General features: G+C 34.4%; 1 protein-coding gene across 1 annotated transcript; it reads left to right on the forward strand.

The window, feature by feature from the left end:
• The first annotated feature begins 7,424 nt into the window (after positions 1-7,424).
• LOC123676665 (nose resistant to fluoxetine protein 6-like) lies at positions 7,425-15,966 on the forward strand. Its single transcript, XM_045612758.1, has 11 exons — positions 7,425-7,623; positions 9,498-9,718; positions 10,491-10,672; positions 10,722-10,798; positions 13,150-13,343; positions 13,400-13,569; positions 13,625-13,796; positions 14,855-15,039; positions 15,099-15,234; positions 15,320-15,503; positions 15,563-15,966. The coding sequence occupies exons 1-11, from the start codon at positions 7,497-7,499 to the stop codon at positions 15,823-15,825; spliced, it is 1,911 nt and encodes a 636-aa protein (XP_045468714.1). The 5' UTR covers positions 7,425-7,496; the 3' UTR covers positions 15,826-15,966.
• Positions 15,967-23,590: the final 7,624 nt, after the last annotated feature.

Raw genomic sequence — 23,590 nt, forward strand, 5'->3', positions numbered from 1 at the left:
TGATATATTCTCGCACGATTTTGTTCTACAAGATGTGGAAGAATGAACGGAATAACCACAGAATTGGAGAAATAACTATTCCGTGTTCTCAATCAGAATGATATTTTCCACTGGTTTCGTCTGATCAAAATTTACCCTCCTGCCTTGTCTCATTAAAATTGGTGATCATTTAATGCTCCAGATAAATTGAGAGGTATTTGATTTTCAATTCGTAATTTATGTTAACAAATAATCAGATCTGGAAATAATTTTCATATTCAAAGACTATTTCAACAACATATCGCACGAATCCTTATTCAAATTTTCGATGTATGTGTAGAGGGATGAAATGATTGATGATGGTTTTTATGTAAAAAAAATTTCCCCCTCGAGAACAAAATTAATGGAACCGAGCAATTTTCTAAAAATATTAATTTTCCAACCCAAAGAGACCTGTTTTCAATGTGAGACCGTATATAGACAAGTTACGTGGTGGGCATGCACTGTTACCGGAAACCGAAAAGTCCCAGGTTAGAATGTATTGATCAGGAGAGATATTTTCTGATTTTAAGGTACGTTCCATAATTTTTTGTTAGATAAACATATAACAGTGATGTGCCTCAAAGTGATCAAAGTACTCAAAATTTTTTATTGGGCACATTTAGTTTAAAGAAAAATTTTGCAGAGGTCTAGAGGTATAGGTACGCTTAAAAATCATTAAACATAGACGAATCTTCGATCAAAAGATCTAACGAAACTTTTTTTGTTGAGCTCTATTTTTAGTTCTCATGGTAAAATAATCCAAATTCTATAGCCTAATACAACCTTCGTGAATTGATTTCAGAGTTTTTTTTCGATGATTCCAATGAGATGAAATTGGACGAATCAGATTTCAATGAAGAAAAGACTTACCAACATATAGAACCTAATCAGTAGATGTAGCCAAATATAAAAATGAATAGGAGTTTTGATCATAGGCAAAATGATATTCTCATTCAGTAGATAGTAAAACCCTTCAACAGTCTCTCAATACTCTTCCATTTTCCGATGTGGAAATTGGATATTTATTTGTATTTTATTGATAAAATGATATGAAAGAAGATATGTATAAAAACACCCCCCCCCCCCATAATCGTGTCATGTTTCCATCTACATACAAAAAAACATTCGAAACCTCCAACATTGCGTGAGTTGACTAGAAGGACTCTTATCTCCATAACTTTTCCTTGTTTATTCTTCATATATTTCTGGGAATGGAAAATATTGAAATTGCTGTTCAACTCACGTTCACTTGTTAATTCGTACTACAGAACGGTGATATATATTATAGGTATCCAAAGCTGTAATTGTTATAGATAGATAGATAGATAGATAATATATTTATCCTGAATGACATTACATTAATGTATAGGACACGTCAATACTTAATACAATGCAATACTAAATTAACTGATTTTAGTTGAAAAATATTCATCCAGGTTATAGAAACAATTAAGAAACATAATTTTGGTAACTTCCTTCTTGAATTTCGATGGATTCAAGGACTTGATCCAGTTTGGTAAATGGTTGAACAGCTTGATCCCTACATATGTTGGAGACGATTCAAATCTAGATGTCTTATGGGTCGGAATACAGATGGTGAAATTGTGCCGTGTGTTGTATTCATGGAAACCAGAAGTTGTATCCAGCTCCGGCAACTTACTGTGAACAAACAGCAGACAGTTCAGAATATAAATGCAAGGCAATGGAAGGATTCTATGCTGGATGAAGATCGGCCTGCATGATTCTCGTGGTCTTAGGTTGAATATAAGTCGAATACACCTTTTTTGAGTTATGAAAATTCTGCTACTCGATGCTGAATTACCCCAAAGGACAACATTATACTTCAAATGGGCAAAAACCAGGGCGTAATAGACGGCAAGCAAACCCTCCAGAGGCAGCGAGTTCTTGAGGCGACTTAGAGCAAAAAAGGACCCATTCAATTTTTTGCTAAGATGATCAATATGGTAGTGCCATCTCAAACTGCTGTCAACGTGCACACCCAGAAATTTAACGCTATCAGTTGACTTAAGTTTACTGTCTTTGCATTCGATAACAAAAGGCACTTGAGGAATAGATTCTCTTAATTGGAAATGAATTATCTCTGTTTTGCTTAAATTCAGCATGAGTGAGTTTCGATAGCACCAATCGGAAAATTGCTGGATAAGTCTGTTGCATTTATTTTCAAGCTCTTCCTTTGTTCTCCCTGAGACCCCCATCGACGTGTCATCAGCGAAAAGAGTGATAGAGTCGGCCTTAATAAAATCAGAAACATCGTTAACGAAAAACAAAAAGATTAAAGGTCCCAATACAGATCCTTGAGGTACTCCCATAGATAGAGGATAACTTTCCGACCTGCAACTCTTATTCTCAACAAAGATACTGCGGTCAGACAGAAAACTAGAGATCCAGCTCAGAAAAACTCCTCTAAATCCCATACTGTACATTTTATCCTCAATGAAGGAGAACTGCAAACAGTCGAATGCTCGCGAGATATCAAAAAATAAACCGGCGACATAGAGTCCACCATCCAAGCTGGTATATATGAACTCTAAAAATTGACAGACAGCAGTTTGCGTAGATTTACCCCTGCGGAAGCCATGCTGGGAGCCTGATATTATGGAGAACCTTTCCAAGTAATTCGCCATTTTGCCGTAGACAACTTTTTCCATGACTTTAGAGATGACGCTGAGCAGAGAAATAGGGCGATAATTTGCCATGCATGAGGGCTCGCCCTTCTTGAATACCGGAATTACCTTGGCCATCTTCAATAAGGAGGGAAATTTTCCTGATGTCACCGATAAATTGATCAAATAGGATAAATGTTCCGAAATGAGTGGTGTAATTTCTTTCATAATTTTCACAGAGAGGAAGTCTGGACCAGGACTGGCGTTGTTCTTTAAACCATTTATAACTTCTAGAACTTCTCCGGGTAAGACAGGATAGAAAAAAAAAGTATTCTCAGATAAGCCTTGAGTCGTACAGGAATTAGATGTTATATCTCCATAATGTTGCCGTAGGCTTTGAGCACATATAGATGTAAAATATTTACCAAATGCCTCCGCGACACCCACAGGATCAGAGAGAATGCGACCATTAGCATTCAAAACAATATCATCCGAAGGTTTCCTCTTCCGGTCAGTCTCTCTATCTACAAGCTTCCAGATTGTTTTGGTTTTGTTGTCGGATGCAGCCAATATTCCATCATAAAATGACAACTTACTTGTCTTGAGTAATAGATTGTACTTTTTTTCTTGCAGATCTGTAGGTATTATTCATCTCCATGGATTTCAGGTTCACTCTTAACCAGTGCAAACTTCTCAGATCCTTAGAAGCCTTTGTGATCTGAGGAGAGATCCAACTCTGACGACGACCGGATGAAGGATGTGCCCGTCTGATGGGACAAGATTCGTCAATCACAGATGTTAGGATCCTAAAAAAAACACTGAAGCTGGAATCCACATCCAAGGAATGATATACGATGTCAAAGTCAGCGTCATACATCAACAATCGGAGACCTTCAAGATTTCCCTCCGACACCACACGAGAGCTTCTTATGGCATAGTCGTTCGATCTGCTAACACAGTTTTGGCCGTAACTCAACAAAATGCACCTATGGTCTCCAATATCCGTTTCAATCACAAGCGTTGTGAGTAAATCTGAATCAGCAGTTGTGAAGATGTAATCCACCTTAGTCGATGAAGTTATGCCGTTGCAGTTGGTAAAAACTCTGGTAGGTTCTAAGGACGAGCAGTGTAAATTAAAACACATCAATAAATCCTCAAGATACAGTTTTCGAGTATCTCGCTCAGCTAAATAATTAATATTGAGGTCTCCGCATACAAATATAGCGGTAGACATATATGCATATTTATGCAACACATGGGAGAGAATATTCAGGAACAAGTTGAAGTCACCAGTAGGAGGTATGTATATACTGAGGATACAAATCTTAGAATTGTCAGTTTTAAGGTATATTCCACAAATCTCACAATGCATCTCAGTAGAAATCTTGCTGATATCATGAATGGGAAGAAAGTTGCAGTTGTTCTTCAGATAGATAGCTGCACCTCCATGTCGTCGGGAAGGACGGCAATAGGATGCCGCAATAGGATAGCCAAGTTATTGATCTTGTTAGAAATACCTTGCACATTCATTTGGGCAATAGTTAGCGGTTCACGTATCGATATCTCGCTTAGCTTCGCTCGTTCAGGCAAAAGTTTAATGTCGTCTGATGATAGTGCAGCTGGACCTAAGTAAGAAGGGTATTCAGACGACGTTTCATAAAAAATCGCTTCACAGCTGCACCCTCAGGCCAGAAAGATGGATTCATGGCCTTATCCAGTAACTCCAATGGTACAACGAGCTTAAAGGAGGAATAAATATCCGGTCTCCTGGAGGTTAATTTTTCACAAGACACACCAGGTATACTTGCACCAACATATTTCTCCAGATCTTCAATGTTAGTTGTTGGGCTTAGTCTGGACACGTGGATAAATGCAAGACGCCTTTTGGGAACCGCGAGCAGCGATCCAGATTTCATTGTACCCACGACTGGAGCATAAGGTTTCCTAGAAACCATTTGTGGTTTTTGTGCTGGTACGGATTTTTCGTCTATAATCTTAACTGTGCTAACAGGGGGTCTATTTCGTTTCACACCTTTCTTTGATTTAACCATGATTTATATGAATGAACCAGCGCTTGAAAGCTCCTTACTTCACGCCAGTGCTTTTATCTTTTTTTCGGTAGTCTACTTGGATTTTTTATAATTCTAATGACGCTATCAACACGAAATTCTGCACGAAATTTAAAATTATTTTTTAATTCACCTATACATTCAAATCTCAACTCAATCGGATCTGTTGTCACGGAAATATTTGATGTTTCTCTTTCAATATTCTTCTTGAATGTGCTATGATTCTGATTGAATTTTCTTTGTTTCTGTTGATAAGATGAAGGTGAAATTTCACACAAAGCATTAAACTGATTTTTCCCATATACATGTAACATTTTAGTTTGATAGATTTTGTAGTTTTGAAATTATTAGGAAAACATGTCGAACGACCATTTTACGGAACCCTAATTTTGTCTATTAACGAACTCAACCGCGGCATTTGAGTTCCGAATCTTCTCTAAAAATTTCAAGTTTCTATTTTTTTCTGTTCCACAGTTGTCACGTTAACGGAAAAATCAAATTTTGGGTCGCATTGGTTATCAATGAGCCAAACCTCATATTTGTGACACCCCTGGCTCAAATTTCGAAAATTATAGGCATTGTGACAAAATGATAGAGTGACCATACATTTGTTGTTGTTCGATAAGTGGACAATAACAAGTTTCGTGTATTGATGAAACACATTGTGTAAAAAGAACAATGGCTTAATAAGTGTTATTCAGACTCTGACAACATGGTATATTGTTCATCGACTATTTTGACGAGGGCAAGACCATCAACGTTGAATATTATGTAAATTCACTAGATCCACTAAGTGCAGAAATTAAGAAAAAAAATCTTTATTAAAAAATAATCTTTCTTTAAAACAATGTAATTGCCACCAATGGATGAAAACCATGGTCAAATTGTACGAATTGCGCTTCCAACTACTTGACCACCCAGTTAATCTTCTAGATCTGGCCCCCAGAGAATACTGGCCTTTTTTCAATCTATTACAAAAGCAATAACGAGTCATTCGACAGAAAAGGTGTTGAAACATAGTATAAGGAATGGAATTCTTTATACTACGGTAGGAATTTTAGAGGAGCGTTGGGGTATATGTAAAGATCATTCAGGAATTATTGACATTGTAGGCCTTAAACGACTTATCACAGCTTCATTTATGGTTACAAAAATATCAATAAAAATTGCTGTGGTTCATCATAGAAATGTTCAGTTTATATTATTTCCATAATTTTTATATCCGAAAAATCCCAAATTTTCGAAATTACGAAGGGACACATATAGTAATGATTTCATAAATTGGCATTCAAGTTCTATAACGTGAAAATATGGACTACTTTCACATTTCAAGGAAATCGATTGGAGAGATATCTCTTTATTCAAGAGTCGCCCATGAAAGACCCCATTGAAGATCATTGAAATATGCTTGTTCCTTTTCACCTTAAGGCACTCCAATAGCAGTTGCATTCTTGATATACACTGATTATCTGTTTTCAAAAATCTATTAATAAACTCTAAACGTGCTATTTCATCTCAGGATTTATGGATCATTTCAACTGTGATAGCTGAACAAGAAGAAAACAAAAAAAACCTGTTGATAAATTTGAATTGTGTAGCTGGGGTGGCAATATCAAGACAGAAATAAAATTTAAAGAATCCATTCAGTATCTGAAGAATTTTAACATTGCAGTTATGACGTAACTTTCAAAGTTAAAACTAATTGATTAGCTAAGGTGTAAAATACTTTCATGAGTCACTGTTTATCGAAACTATTCAAGACATGAATGTATGATGATATGAAAAATGTAGATATGAATTTTTCCACTCAAATTTCCTATCTTTTATCCATTACTTATAGGATTTATAACAACAAAAAACAGATATAACAATAATTAATTTCAAAATAGAATTTAAATAAACTACAGATGCAATGCCAATACTTTGTTTACATTTCTTATTTATATAGTTTGATATCAGCTTTGTTACTTATCTGTACAACACTCCGACTATTTTCCATTCCTCAAAAATCCTAGTTTCGGTTATTTTCCGATCTATCCAATCTGATATATTCGTTGCTTTTGATTCTGGTACAGAACATATCATTCAATGATTTTTTGAAGGTTAAATCGTATTGCACAGGTTTTCTTCCACTAACAATACAAGATGTAATTACTTGCCTTCTTCGTTTTTCTCTAAAATTTTTCCTAAAGTACTGAGAGAAATACTCAAATTAACCAACCGATGGGTATTTAAAATTGCTACAATTAATTTTCACAATTCCTTGGATCTAAACCAATAACACAAACAGTTGAATTCAATCTCTTTTCAATGACATTTTCAATTTCTATTTTCAACCTGGGATGTCAATAGCTTGAAGATAACTATCTTGACGAATAAAGTGGAATTTCTAGGAAAAATGTGTTTTTACTAAGCCCACGACATATTGTGTGAAAAATTATTTCAGTTTTTCTTAGAATTGAACAAATATTTTTAGTCGATATGGTTCCTTCCTCCTTACAAGTCTGAATAGTTACTTCATTATATGGAGTTAAACAAAAACTCCTAATCTAATTTTTAATGGACGAGACATGTTCTCAATCTTATCGAATTTGATTCAAGCATTGCTCTCGAATATACATGATGAAAATAATTCTAGGAATGTGCAACAATTCACTATTCAATACAATACACAAAGTTTATTTATTATATCATCAGATATCTATCAGATAAATTTCAATTTCGATTTTGATGTCATTCACTTCTACGAAATCTAGCTTCTGTGAGTTAGTAGTCGAATATCATGTTTAAAATCTGCTTTATAGCGTTTCTTTTGAGCGTCCTTGGAAATGGAAACGCTAAATTCAATTTTGAAAAGATTAAAGATAAAATCTTCGAGGATGGGAAAATATCTGAAACATCATTGATGAGTGAGTATTTTTCTACATTTTTGCATTGGTTTTATTTGCTAACACGCTAACAAATCTAGACACATTCTCTTTCAAATAAACTGATAGGAATACTAAGTTAGTGAATCGTTTTAAAATAACAAAAATAACAGTTCGAGACAATAATATACTAAAATTCTGACTCCGGGTCAGGTTAGTATCTTGTAGATTGGCAAAAAAATATATATCTGTTTGGTTAAATGGTTGATTACAAAATTCAATTAGTTCAAGTTAGAAAGATGCATTTCAATGATACAAAACCAACGTCACCCAATAAGTCTTTTCAACTGACCAAGTGATTGCTCACCATTAAAAATTCAATTACAAATTTCGTTACTAAGTGTACTCATTTATGTTTTAGATATATGTCCAAAATCAATTACAAGAATTTAATGCTATCCGAATTTAATAGTAACCAAATATGTGCGTTTTCCGTAGAATATATAAGCCAAAACTATTTTCCAATAAAGATATTATACGATTCACTCAGATGTAATTTACTGTGCGATGTATTCGAGAAGATTTCAAGTTGAAAAGATTAAGGATTTGAATCAGAGTTATCTGAATGACAGATTGTCATGTTCTAGAAAAACAAGATAGTTGAAACAAAACAAAAATAATAATGACACGCAGAATTAATTTGAAAAATAACAAACAGTGTGGTCAATCTGTAACCATGGTGTGACGAACTTCCCTAACTACAGAAAAACTTGTTTATAATTGTGAAGTGAAAATGGAAAATACAATGAAATAATGATAAAATATGAACACTACGTTGTGATTATTTAAATTAGAATATTGAAAATAGATAGATTGACAATAAATTTCAATTTGAAATATTACAACAGGTACAAGATGAATTATGGAAAACTAATATGTGTAATAAACAAGCCAATCAAACCAATCATCGATTTCTTGTATGTAAAAACGAAAATTGAAATGTAACTGTCTTATACACTATAAATGCTCACCCATAGCCAAAACGTTAGTGGTTGTTGAACTTGGGAAAGATCCAAAAATAATAATAATATTGTACTAATAAAATGCTTCATTTCGAAGAGCACAAATGTAATTATGGAACTTCTAAAAGAATAATGCATTATGAAACAGAATATCAACCCGCAAGCTTCAGCGGTTTGGAAGTTTTAGTGCTATAAAATTTCCGTATTTTCTGAAAAATATCCTATAGTTGTTGATATTTCAAAACTGAATAGAAATAGTTTGAACATTTCAATAATTCACGGTAAAACTATTTTATGATACCCTTCACGCATTAATTTCTGAATGGTTTATGTTCAAATATATATAGAAGCAAATAATTATTCTTCTTCTTTTTCCTCCTATAAAGAAGAAGAAGCAAATAATTGAACTCGATAAAATGGCGAATGCGCTGGTTATAGAATTAATAATAATATTTATTCACTCCACAGAAATAATATAGAGGTGGTAAATGTAAAGCCAACAAATAGACAATTTCATAGAAATTTTAGCTAATGAAATCTATCGCTTGTGATGTCACAAATTCATCTTGAAATAACTTTAATTGATGTTGAAGCAGAATACAAAATATACCGACCAACCTGAAAGATGTAATGAATGAAACAAAAATTCTCCAATTAGATTTTCGAAAAACTTCTTATAGACATTTTACTATCCCAGGAACCTCAGGAGTATACTTCCCAAAGTTTTTTGGTGATGAGATTAATGATGTTATGAAATACAAAAGACAAACGGGTAGTCAGAATGAAAAAATAATAACAATATCATACTAAGTATATCAAACATATCCAACGAAAGTATCCCAATTATTAGAGGAGCTTCATTCTTGCTGTTACATAACATATATTTATTTCTAGTGTTGGATGCATCTGCCAAATTTTTACCAAATGGAATACTGAGAGGGAATTTTTACAATCTTGGTTCATACGACGGATGCTTAGCTATAAAAGATGAGGTGACACATATTAGAGGAAAATATTGCTATGCAACTATAAGTATAATGGATATAACGGAACTTATTAAAGACATGACTAAGAAACAACTCGAAAATCTTAAAGATATTGAAGAAAAGAAACAGGTAAAACTTCTTCTTTGACCCTTTCAAGCTCGAAATTTCTAAGAAGAAATTGCATGAATGATCATGCAGTTGGCCCACGATAGGCGGGCGCTCTAAAGCTACCCACTTCAAGTAAAGGCTTCTCTCATTTTTTTTTTATAATTCCGATGTCGCGGTCAACATGAAATTTTGCATGAAGCTCAAAAGTTATACTTGTGAAATCACAATTTAATTGAATCAGTTGCTAATTTTTTTTCGGAATTCTTTTTGAGTTTTCTATAGTTCTGATGACTCTATCGATACGAAATCTCACACGGAGCTTGAAATGGTTGTTTCATATGAACAGGGTGGGCAAATAAGTAGGTAAGCGGCTATATCTCAGTTTCCACTCATTGTAGAGATGCAAGTCTCTTCGGAAGTGACAATTCAAAAAGATAGATAATTTTCCAAGGATTACAGTGATGATATTTTTTCTTCAACTGAAACATGAAACATTTTCGAGAAAAAATCATTTTTTTACTCGACTATAGCTATTACGCCCCCTAACGGTATAGGTATGAACTTCAAAACAATTTCCAGTGTATTTTATTGTACACTTCAGTGGTAAAAATTTTTAGCGCAAGTCTCTACAATGAGTGGATCCTGAGATAGAACCGCTTATTTGCCCACCCTGTACATACAAGTAAAAACTTAACCCGTTCGCTTGAAAATTTGCTTTCAAGTTAGTAATTTATGTGACTATTCTCCTATGAATGTCATCGTCCATTTGTGTAACTACTTTTAATTTTTTTAGAACCTTGCCAAAAAACTTGATCCTTCTAATAGTAGCACTGTGTATGGTTTTCATTTTGGTGTTTGTATAGGAGACAATGTAAAAACTGATTCCTTAGTTGAGAAAATCCCCGAGATATCTTTCAACGATGACTTCTGCTACACTAACGAAAGAAAGTTAGAAACTAAACATTGGATAGCATTGTGAGGATAATTTTTTTTTACATATGGAAATTTATATGTCGCTTTTTAGGGGAGTATTAGGAACAATAGGGTGCATAGCCCTCCTTTCTACTATTTACGATGTTTTGTTTTGCTTTTTGAGTAAAGGTGAGTTATCAAAAATAAAATTTTTCAATTTAATATTGTTATCTTTAAAGAAACAGTTAACTTCTCCCCTTCACAAAGAGAATATCACATTTATTTCTATATTTCATTAATTTTAACCATTGGTGTTCAAGTCATCTATAAAACAAAAACTGTACTTATGGATACATAAAAAAAATCATATAGCAAGATGGTGAAGATATAGCAAGTTGGTGAAAGGATGTATCAATACTGAAATTAATTAAATTAATCATATATGCTTACTGGTTGCGTAAAGGTAAGCTATGTTTTGGAGTAAAAAGAATTAAATTAAAAACTATTCAAAAATCGCTAGAGATAGGGACAAGAATGTTAATAAAGGGTGTTTTTTTCGAGGTATATAACTTTAAGTTGGCATTACTGTTCGAGATGGAAACCGATTTAACAGCTGTTGAGTGATTTATTCTCAGTTTGGTTTGGCAATTCATCATGAATAGACTCACGTCTAAACAACGCTTGCAAATATTGTAAAATGAGATTGCCGTTGTTCCCGATTTTCATAAGCGAATTTTGTTTAGCGATGAAGCGCACTTCTGGTTGAATGACTACGTCAACAAAGAAAACTGCCGCATTTGGAGTGAAGCTAATCCTTAAGTGTATGTCGAAACACCGTTACATCTAGAAAGATTGACTGTTTAGTGCGCTTTATGGGCTGGTGGAATCATTGGTCCGTACTTCTTCAAAAACGATGATGGCCAGAACGTTACAGTCAATGGTGATCGGTATAGATAGAGCCATGATTACTAACTTTTTCATTCCTGAATTGAACAACCATGATGTCCAGGAGCTGTGGTTCCAACACGACAGCGCAACATGTCACACGGCTCGTGCCACAATCGATTTATTGAAAGACACGTTTGGTGACCACCTAATTTCACGTTTTGGACCTGGAATTGGCCTCCAAGATCTTGTGATTTAACACCGCTAGAATACTTTCTGTGGGGCTATGTAAAGTCATTGGTCTATGCGGATAAGCCACAAACCCTTGACCATTTGGAAGACAACATTCGCCGTGTTATTGCCGATATACGGCCACAAATGTTAGAAAAAGTCATCGAAAATTGGACGTCCAGATTGGACTACATCCGAGCCAGCCGTGGCTGTCATATACCAGAAATCATATTTAAAATGTAATGCCACAAGATTATCTTGCGGATAAATAAAATTCATGTCAATCGAATAATCCATCGTTGTTTTATTGCAATTTACAGTTCTATGGCATTGTCCTAATAGAACGCGAATGCGCGATGCGAGCGATGCGAGCGATGCGACCATCGCGTGTTCGCGCGACGTCAAAAACTGGGTGTCCTAATAGAACGCGAATAAGCGATTACGCGAATCTTGCTCGCGCGATTTGACGACGGGAGCGAGCGTGACCGGGCAGTGGCACGGTCGATACCAACAACCATGGACGTCAGACACGCAAAATGTTTGCTGTCGGGAAATATTTGGATGACGTTTTGTGCGGATTTAGATGGAAATGAAAAAAAAAACAACGGACGCAAAGACCAAATCGTGGTAAATTTCACAATCAATATTTTGACTTACGAGAAGATGAGTCTGCATTTTATGATTATATGTCTATGTCACCAGAAGCATTTGACTACCTATGCAATATGATCAGAGACGATTGCAATCACTCGGTACCACTCCGACGTTTTCGCACGAATTTCAATTAGGACACCTATTCAAATTCAATATGTTTGATCGCGCGTTCGTACGAACTAAGTTCGCGCGAATAGGGTTTCAAACATTTGAGTCGCGCGACCGCGTCGTGCGATTGTCAGTTAGGACACCTATTAGAGTTCAATATGTTTGATCGCGCGTTCGTACGAGTAAAATTCGCGCGAACTTACGATGATCGCGCATTCGCGTTCTATTAGGACAATGCCTATAGCTCTGAAAAAACACGCTTTACATCAATGATCAAGAGGCTACAGCAAACCAAAAAAATTATACTGGGTCTATATTGATTTGTTTATTTTTTGATATTTTTACATTTGTTATAATTTATTTGTACCTACCATTGTCCGTGGCCCACCCTGTATAGAGACATAGAGTATTTGAGGTTTTCCAGTGAGTCATGAGTTTAATGGTTCAATTTGACGAGGTTTACAAAAATAAATGTGATGTTCTCGTTTTCAATGAAATGAGTTAAACATCAAAAATTGATGAATTTGAATAAAACCGTCGAAATTTTGACAATATTTTTGTAATGTTTCTGTTGAAAATCGCATATATCATCATTACCTGAAGCGTGAAATATTTTACAGTAGATAAATCTATGAATTTTTATCACTCATTTTTCATTTTAGAGCCTATCAATGCTCTCACTGCTTTTTCCATCTACACTAATAGCAAGAAACTGTTAAAATCTTCACAAAACGATGATCATCTTCTCTGCATCAACGGTTTAAGAACTCTCAACATGGTTTGGGTGATAATTGGCCATGTTTATGTCAACTTCTTGTTATCTGGTGCTATCGACAACTGGAAAGATGCATTCGATGTATGTTCAAATAGATACCAGTAGCCTTCAGTCGGTATATCACATTTCTTTTCTAGTGGATGGACGATTCAAAGAATATGTTTATAATGGGAGGCACAGTGTCAGTCGACAGCTTCTTTACCATTGGAGGTCTGCTGACGGTGTATATCTACATGAAAACGCCAAAAATGGATCTTGAAAAAAGTGTTAAATCTATTCCTCTAATGTACCTTCATAGATATTTGAGGTAAGAGTTGTTCATTATTCTTTGAATAGATATTTTAAAACATTATGTTCAACAGATTGACTCCTGCCTTAGCTATTCTGGTATTGGTATATGCTACCGGTTTGGTTAAGTTTTTAGGCGATGGGCCTAGATGGGGATTTATGGAATATTTAGCAGTGGAGCAATGTGAGCACAACTGGGGGTGGACGTTGCTTTATCTCCAGAACTATATATCCTCAGATAACTTGGTAATTGAGAAAATTGCTTCAGTCCAGTATCTTATCCGGTTGTATTTGAATGAGTAACTAAACACGGAATTTTCATTTTCTTTTAACGCTGTTCCTATTCCAATGTTGTAATCTTCAGAAAATGAAGGTCTTAACTAAATTCAGGAAGATCAACTATACGTGATATTCTCACAAGATGCAAGGAGCATATGGATCATATGATCCATTATAATTCGTCTTATGACGAATTATAATTTCGGTAGATCCCAGATTGTTACTCATGACTAACAACTAATTGTGCGTTTTCCTAGACACTAATACTTAAGAGTCAATTAGTTTTAAATGCATTTGAAGGTATTGAAATACTCTGGCGAGAAGAAAAAAGGGTTACTGAGATTTTACACTATTTTTTCCACGTGTTCGAATTGATTCAATAAATTCAGACATATGGGTCAAGAAACTTGATAAAATAAACCATTATCGAAAAATTCTTCACGACTAGTTCATCGTTTATCAGTTCAATATTGATCATTGAAAAGTTTTTTTTCCACTCTCTGATAGAAACAATTTCATGAAATGAGTTTACCAATTGAAGATGTGCTGAGCCAGAGATCTGTTGCTAGAAGATTCTACTAAAAAAAGTGCATAGGCACTTTTTTTAAAAAAACATCCTATAGAGGATGTTTTTGTTTCATGTTACTATCACCAATAATGAATTTATGAGAACTTTCCATTTTACAATTTTCTCTTATTGTTTGAAAATAGTTGAATTTATGAGGTTGCGATTTTCAAAATCGAGCCCGACAATGTGCCATTAATTTTTATCTAGCTCAAAGGGATTTTTAGATTCCCTCACAAGACAACGAATTTGGGACACCCGATACAGATTATAAAATGAACCAATGGAAAAAACGAAATTTTCAAAAAATGCAATTTTATTCTTTTGTTACTAAAAACATAGAAAGAATAAAATTTGTTTTGATCATGTTCAACTATCAAATAGTATCGGCTGAAATAGTCCAATATTTCAAAAAAATTATTTTCATTTTGTCATTTCATCACGAAGAAATTTTTTTTAGTGCATTGCCCAATCATGGTATCTCTCCGTAGACATGCAACTTTTTCTCTTATCTCCCTTAATCCTTATTCCACTGAAAAAATGGCCGAAATATACTCTACCAGCGATGGTTGTCTTAGTAGGCGCAGGAATAGGCATTCCGTTTTACATTGGTTACTCCAACAAATTCACAGGAGTAGTTTTAGGGTGAGAAGTAACACAAGGTTCTGAATTTCGGCCTCTAAACTATAGATTCGTCGTTTCAGATCTATGACGCCGACGTTCACAAATGAATATTACTTCAAAACACACGCTAGGTTTGGTCCATACGTTATAGGCATGTTGGCTGGTTATTTGATCCATAAGATGAGATCTGGAGGAAAGAAAGTCAAACTGAATATTGTGAGTTTCCCTCTGAGCCGTATGTTGTTATACGCATTACTTCAAAATGTTATAAGAGTACAAACTAAATTATTATTTTTTTCAGTTTGTATCTTTCATTGCATGGGTCTTAACGATTGGAGCACTGGTAGCTTGTACGTTCGATGGTTTTAACCTCAGAAATGATACAGATAATGCTCTTATCGATGGTATGTATGTTGGTTTCAACAGATCGATTTGGTCCTGCGCTTTAGCAATGGTTGTAATTCTTTGTGTCTCAGGCAATGGAGGTGATGATGCTATAATTTTTACTTTTTGTAAATATTAACTAATATCTTGTTTATTTCAGGACTAATAAACACGTTCCTCTCATGTCCATTGATGCAGTTTCTATCCAAATTATCTTATTCTATGTATTTGGTGCATTATCTCATAATTTTAGCTGTGAACTTGTCGGGTAGAGATACAATGCATTTTTCAAATTACGAGGCTATTTTTCAATTCTTCTCGTTTTTCATACTCACAGTTGTAGTTTCGGTATTTTACACCTTACTGTTCGAGTCTCCAATGATTATATTAGAGAGGATAATTTTTTCTAGGGCGAAGAAATAATAATTATGAGATTCATTCTTTTATATTATTTTGAAATAAAGAAACGCTGCAATGAAAAAGTGTCTATTATTATATCCACTATAGCAATAGCTCAATTTATTATGGCATGAGGATTTATAGACAATTATATTATGAAACAATTGCACTAGTTTTGAAAATAATCAAATATGAAAAACATAACTGGACAATTTGTTTAGCCTCAAAAATTGTAAACAGCAAAAATGGATATACAAAATATCTTTGTTTTTCAAATTTTGAAGCAGTAGAGTGGAAAATGGACTCTTCTTCATTAGAGCCAAATTTCTCTCCTTGGTGCATTCTTTTGAGGTCTGCAAAGATCCAATAAGCACTGGAGGTTAGATCTGGAGAATAAGCTGGGTGGTCAAGCAGTTGGAAGCGCAATGCGTTCAATTTGACCATGGTTTTCATCGAATTGTGAGAGAGAGCATTGTCTTGGTTGACGAGAATTTCATCTTTAGAATTTGAGAACGTTCTTTCTTAATTTCTGAACTCAATATATCTAATGATGTTATGTATTATTCACTGTATAGTTATAGTTATAGTATGGGGCCGAAAGCCCCATCCAAATCAGGCCAAATCGTTTATCGTCGGCACAGATGTTACTGACCACTACACAATACTTCTTTGTCTCGATAAAGTGGACACACCTCAGGAAAAGCGTATACAACAGTATAAATATTATATCAATTACAAAAAACTGAAGGATGACTTGGGAATGATTGATTGGCAGGGATTGATGGAGGAAAAAGAAGTAGATTCCATTGCAGAGTTATTCATTGAGTTATTGAACCAGCACACACAGAGGAACACAACAAGGATCAGAATCAGTTATAGAAAATCAGGAAAAAGTGAGTGGATTACCCCTGGATTGCTCAAATCGGTCAATAGAAAGAACAGCTTATACAAGGAAATGATGAAAAATCAAGATAACGTTGAATTGAGACAGCAGTACACAAAATACCGGAATACCTTACAGAAACTTATTAGAAACGCTAAGAGACAATATATGAGTAAAAACATCAAGAGGAATACTTCAAAAACTAAGACTCTTTGGTCATACGTGGATGACCTCTGTGGTAAGTCTGAGCCTGAGACAAAGATAAATTCTATCTATAATATTGAAGGACAGGAAAAAATGAAGAAGGAGGAGATTGTGGAAGAATTCGGAAAATACTTCAATGAGATAGGAAAAAATCTAGCTGAAACCATACCCCATACACTGGAAATGAATGAAAGAGAGGTGTTCTGTGATGAGACATGTTTTCTGTTTCCAACATGTTCAAATGAAGTAAAGGAAATGATCCAGAATCTGAAGAATGGTGGAGCGCCAGGCGATGACGGCATTAAAGTAGAACTCCTCAAGAACATCAAGGAAGAAATAGCGGAACCCATTATGATATTGGTGAATAAATGCTTTGAATCTGGAAGATTTCCCAGACAATTCAAAGTAGGAATCATCAGGCCAATACATAAATCGGGAGAAGAAAACATTATATCCAACTATAGACCTATTTGCCTCATATCTAACGTGGCCAAAATATTGGAGAAAATACTGAAGACTCGTATCGTGAAATTCCTAGAGAAAAAGAAAATTTTATCTGAAAATCAGTATGGCTTTAGGGAAGGAAAGTCTACAGAGGACGCAATTAGAAGACTAGTCGAGAGAGTATACAGTTGGTTGGACAGTGGGAAAACGGGTTTGTGTGTTTTCATAGACCTAGAAAAGGCTTTCGACACAATTTCACATGGAAAGCTTCTAGACAAACTCTATCGATATGGATTCCGGGGAAGAGCATGGGATTTGTTGAAAAATTATTTGACAGACAGGCCTCAATTTGTACAGATCGACAACCATAAAAGCAAAAAAAGATTTTTAGAATATGGAATACCCCAAGGGACAGTGCTAGGACCGATTCTGTTCACAATATACGTGAACAGCTTACTGTTGATGAAAAAGAAGGGTGAAGTCATTAGCTTCGCAGACGACACTGCTATACTATACGAGGATGAGACATGGCCGAATTTAAAATCTAAAGCCGAGGAGGATATTTCAAAGATAAAACAATGGCTCGAATCCAATAAACTGACTATCAACTTAAAAAAGACTAAATACTTACCGTTCGCCTCCTACGAATCTGGATTACCACAAATGGGCCCACTGAATATCAACGGAGAAACGTCAATACCTGAAGGTGACGCCATAAAATATTTAGGAATTACAATAGATAGGCATTTGAAATGGGAGAAGCATATAGACACATTAGTCAAAAAACTCAGATGCCTTTTGCCAAGATTTAGACATCTTAAAAAGTACCTAAATGTAGAAGAGCTCATGGAGATATATAGTTCCCTCTGTCAAACTCTGATAAGATATGGTATAATAGGTTGGGGTGGTGCATATGAATGTCATATGAAAAGAGTGGAGATAATTCAGAAATGGTTACTTCGTGTCATCTATAGTAAACCTCTATTATTTCCATCAGACGAATTATACGCTATGTCAGGGGTAATGAATCCTCACCAGCTATATATTACTCAAATTTTGAGTGCTGTTTTTTCTGGGAAAATTGATCTGCAGCCAATAGAGTGTTCGTATGAAACCAGGAATAAGAATTGCATATTTACACCCAGAGCTGAAAAACGTATTGGTCAGAGATGCTTCTCATACCTAGCACCGAGAATCTACAGGGAAATCCCCAGGGAATTAAGAAATGAGAAGAACATTGGGAAGAGGAAAGGACTCATCAAAGAATGGATAAGACATAGAGGAAGTAGATGTTTCTAATTATTGACTAATTTATGGAGGACACTTACAAACTGATGTGGGAATTTACAGTTCCTACTCTCGAGGATATCGATTTGGGTGTGGGTATAGTGTAAATGGTTTGGGTAAAAATTTGGGATAATATGAATACGTTTAAGTTAAATTAGATATGTTTGTTTTGTTCTCTTTGGACGTTCAGCGGATAATTTTTTGTTCTATTAAATTGTATTTTCATAATGGTAATGGCTTAAGAAATAATGTATACATGAATGTATTCAATTGTATATCGCGTACAGGCTCTTAGCCTCTGCGATTATTGTTTATGATTCAATAAACTATATTATTATATTATTATTATTATTATTACCTTTGTCAAGAGAGTAAATGAATAATATGGGAGTACCTATAATGATAGTGATAAATTCATGTTTCATTAACTTTTAGATTTCGACGTCAAAACTCCTGATCCTTCCTGTTGAACAGTTCCAAAAAGCGTTCGGAAGGAACGATGCGTTGTTGCGGTGTTCAGCGAGTAAAGCTTTTGCTTTTTCATGGACAATCAGGGCCGTCGCTAGCCAAACTGCCTCCTTAGGCAGAGACCCATTTTCCGTCCTAACAGAAGCTAACTCTGCACAATGCTAAAAATCAGTATTGGATAATCTGGGTCCAACGCCTGCTCAAGCATTTTTACCGTTCTTTTTTTTTTTATTCAAATTTTAATCCAATATAGGATTGAGGACAAGTGGAATGTAATAAACAATAAACGTGCTCATCTGAATTCTAATGAATAAATGATAAAATATATGAATTGAGTTCAGGTTTCAGATCCTTCCTTTTATTTTTTCTTCGATATGATGAAATTTAACAACCGCATGATGCGAATGAACTATTATTTTAAATTCGAATAGATGTACAGATATTCACGATTCAAAGATGTTTAAGATTAGTAAATTTGATAAAAAAAATCATTAGTGAAATTCGTTCAAATCAAAAAAAATTATTCAATTCTTTCTTCCAGTAAATGTAGATAATGCCACCTTCCATTATTTGCTGCCCCTCTAGAGATGGTCCTGCAGTTTCAGGTTCCTATCATAGCTCAGTTTCGTTTTTAGAAAAAGATTGAATATCTGTTCTTTTTTGTTTAAGATTATCGAATAAAACAATCGGATGATGCGAATGAACCATTATCTAAATCGAATACGCCCACGCCCAACACTGGTTAATTTGATATAAAAAATGAAGAATATTATAAAACAATGGAATGTGGTATGAAATAATAGAACTTCTTATATTTCTTGAAAAGGATCAGTTGGAAGTGATGAAATGGAACCGTTTTCTTATATTTTGCATTCCATTCTGAGGAATCAACATTCTGATTAGGGAATTGAAAAGACAATAATCCAGAACCCCAAGTGGCAATAAAATTCGGCAACGTAAAGCCGACAAACTTGATGAGTGCATGTATTTTTTAGCGCCAATAACTCGTAAACAGCACTATGAGGGGATCACGCTACATCTGGATATTTATGAGTATAATGTATAATGCGGACCTTTTATGGTTTTTGATGTTAATTAAATTTGTCGGTATTCCTTCCTGTTGTTGCTGACTGAATTAAATCTCATTTGGTACTTGAATTTCTACACATGTGATTTTGTTGATCCAGCTTGAAATGCCGCACTTGAATTTTGCCGCCCTAGGCCTACCCTGCCTACCCCCTAGCGACGGCCCTGTGGACAATTGTTAATGTTTCCGCAAAATAGTGAATAGTCTGCCTTCTAATATCTTCAACTGCACCGTTATCTCACGAAACTTCAATTAAATAGCCAAAAAAAATTTTGTGGACTTTTTCATGTTTTCTCAAAGACATCATAATACCTTTTAACCATTGTTGTTGATGGAGGCGATGGAGTGAAGTCTCCTTTGCTTGCATAAAAAAATAGTTTTTTATCAATACACGTTAATCGTTATTGAAGAATGAAGCTTGGTATTAAGGAGAAAAAAGTGGTATGGCACTGGCGTTACTATCTATCCCATATGCCCATATTCATAGATTTAGTGTAGAAAACTCCACACTGTTTTATGAAAAGTGTTCAAGGAAAGAAAAAATTTATTCCAAGTGTAATTATTTTTTATGGATTCAAATTCAGATCGAAGGGATGATTTAGGAAACGCGGCACGTAATAAACAATAAATGTGCTCAACTGAATTCTTATGAATAAATGATGAAATAATAGAATTGCTGCTGAATTTCGATTTCATAAAACGCTCGAACATTTCGTTTTTTTTCTTTGATATGATTAAATAAAACAACCGGATGAACCATTATTCTTAATTCGAATAGATGTTGCAGACATTCTCGATGCAAAGATGTTCAAGATCAGAGAATTTGATAAAATAAAAATTATTTGTGAAATTCGTTGAAATAAAAAAAATATTCAATTAATTCTTTCAGGAACCCAGATGCCTTTGAAAAAGTAGATAATGCAGTCCTCCATTATTTGCCGTCCCTCTAGAGCAGGCCCTGCGGTTTCAGGTTCTTCTGCTCAGTTTTGACTTTATAAAAAGCTTGAACATTTTTTCTTTAAGGTTATCGAATTAAATATGCGGATTAACCATTATTCTGAATTCGAATGCGCCCACGCACAACTCTAGTTAATTCAATATAAAAAATGTAAAACATTATAATATATCAATGGAATGTGCTATGACATAATGAAACTTCTTATATTTCTTAAGAAGGATAAGTTGGAAATGATGAAATGGAATCTTTTTTCATATATTTTGCATTCCATTCTGAGGAATTAACATTCTGATCGGAGAATTGAAAAAAAAATCTAGAAACCGCCCCAAGTGGCAATGAAATTCGGCAATGTTTAGCAAAGCGAACGCCGATAAGTCTGATGAGTCCATGTGTGTTATTTCAGCATCAATAACTCATAAACAGCACTATGAGGGGATTACTCGACATCTAGATATACAGGGTGGCCACTTTTTCAATGGGATTGTATTGGTAACTTTTAAACCATAAGAGTTAGAAGGTAGGTCAAATGGGGAAAAAGTTGCATGCATAGAAGCATTATCAAGCAGTTCAAACAAATCGAGATTATCAGGGCCGGTTATTGAGATATCATAAAAAAAGCAAATTCCGTCATTTTGATTTTTCTTTTTTTCCCACTTTATTTCAAATATTATCAAAAAATGTTACAGGAATTTTTTATTCGACAGTAAATTATTCTTAATTTGACGTAATCAGATTTCGTATCCAACGTTTCGTGCTCTCTGGGCCACCTTCAACCTCATTTTTTTCAATACGGACCTGTATATTTTATGACACTTTTCGAAATAACTTTTAAAGCTGAATTCAACGATATATCATATAATTTCATTCAAAGTTGATTTTCAGGTGATTTTGACCCTTATCCAATTTTCTTTGGGTCGGATCTGTAGTGAATGCAATTTATCAAAAACTGCTGTTAATAAAATAGTCAAGAGACGCGAATACAATTATTTTAAATTTGAATACCAAGCCTTTCAAAAATTATATCGTAATGATATCAAAATCAAGTTTGATTCTCTAATTTGTTTCAACGGAACAAATGACAAATCCAACAATAGTGATTTCTCGCGAGAATATTGAGAATGTATTGGAAGGTATTCAAGAAGACGAAATAAACAAATGTAAGTAAGTAAGTAAGTAAGTAATCTTTATTAATCCTTATTAATGTATAAGAAGTATGGGTTCCAGAACCGTTAAGTGCATTTTACAAAATGGTGAACATTTCGAACAATTACTTCATTCATTTTCATTTACTTTCAAATAATCATTCGATTTTTCTTTCGTTAAATGATAATTCGTTTAATTATTATGAATTGAAATATGTAAATAATTATTACTTGTTTCTTGATTTGATTCTGATATTTAGTTCAAGATGAGTAAGTTGATTTTCTCATCGAAATGTATTGCGGGTTGTTAAACTAAAGGTACCTAAATGTAATACAGATCCGACCCAAAGAAATTTGGATAAGGGTCAAAATCACCTGAAAATCAACTTTGAATGACATTTTATGATATATCATTGAATTCAGCGTTAAAAGTTATTTCGAAAAGTGTCATAAAATATATAGGTCCGTATTGAAAAAACTGAGGTTGAGGGTGGCCCAGAGAGCACGAAACGTTGGATACGAAATCTGATTACGTCAAATTGAGAACAATTTACTGTCGAATAAAAAATTCCTGTAACATTTTTTGATAATATTTGAAATAAAGTGGGGAAAAAAGAAAAAACAAAATGACGGAATTTACTTTTCTTATGATATCTCAATAACCGGCCCTGATAATCTCGATTTGTTTGAACTGCTTGATAATGCTTCTATGCATGCAACTTTTTCTCCATTTGACCGACCTTCTAACTCTCATGATTTAAAAGTTACCAAAACAATCCTATTGAAAAAGTGACCACCCTGTATATGAGTATTACGAATAATGTGGCACCCTTGATAGTTTTTAATGTTAAATAAAATTTGTCGATATTACGTCCTGTTGTTTCTGACCGAATTAAATATCATTCGGTACTTTGAATTTCTATACATGTGGTTTTTGTTGATCATGCTCGAAATGCCCCCCTTGAATTTTGCTGGCCTAGGCGACCGCCTACCCTGCCTCCCCCCTAGCGTCGGCCCTGTTTGACTAATTGATAACTCTCTAGTACGAAGCGTGGAAAAATTCAAACTCAGATGAATCATTTTTTTACATTGCAAGATCGGAAAATCCTCAAAATTTCGTATATTCATGTAAAGTACTCGAATTGAATGCGTCTTATAGTTTTGAATCTACGCTTCAGTTGAGAGACAATTTTGTCGAGATGAATGATGATATTAAAGATCAGATTTTCCAAGATCAGATAAATGACGATGATTTCCCGACAACATATGCTGAATCGTGATTGAACTATGATAAAATCGTCGATAAATAGATTTGA

This window comes from Harmonia axyridis, chromosome 3 (genome assembly GCF_914767665.1).
Source record: "Harmonia axyridis chromosome 3, icHarAxyr1.1, whole genome shotgun sequence".
In the NCBI taxonomy this organism is placed as follows: domain Eukaryota; kingdom Metazoa; phylum Arthropoda; class Insecta; order Coleoptera; family Coccinellidae; genus Harmonia; species Harmonia axyridis.

What these genes read in the sequence shown, in the direction of transcription:
- LOC123676665 (XM_045612758.1), top strand. Translation starts at nt 7,497, where the DNA reads ATGTTTAAAATCTGCTTTATAGCGTTTCTTTTGAGCGTCCTTGGAAAT. An exon ending in ACTGGAAAGATGCATTCGAT is followed by an intron (nt 13,344 to 13,399) that starts GTATGTTCAAAT and finishes TTTCTTTTCTAG; the next exon opens with TGGATGGACGATTCAAAGAA. An exon ending in TTCACAGGAGTAGTTTTAGG is followed by an intron (nt 15,040 to 15,098) that starts GTGAGAAGTAAC and finishes TCGTCGTTTCAG; the next exon opens with ATCTATGACGCCGACGTTCA.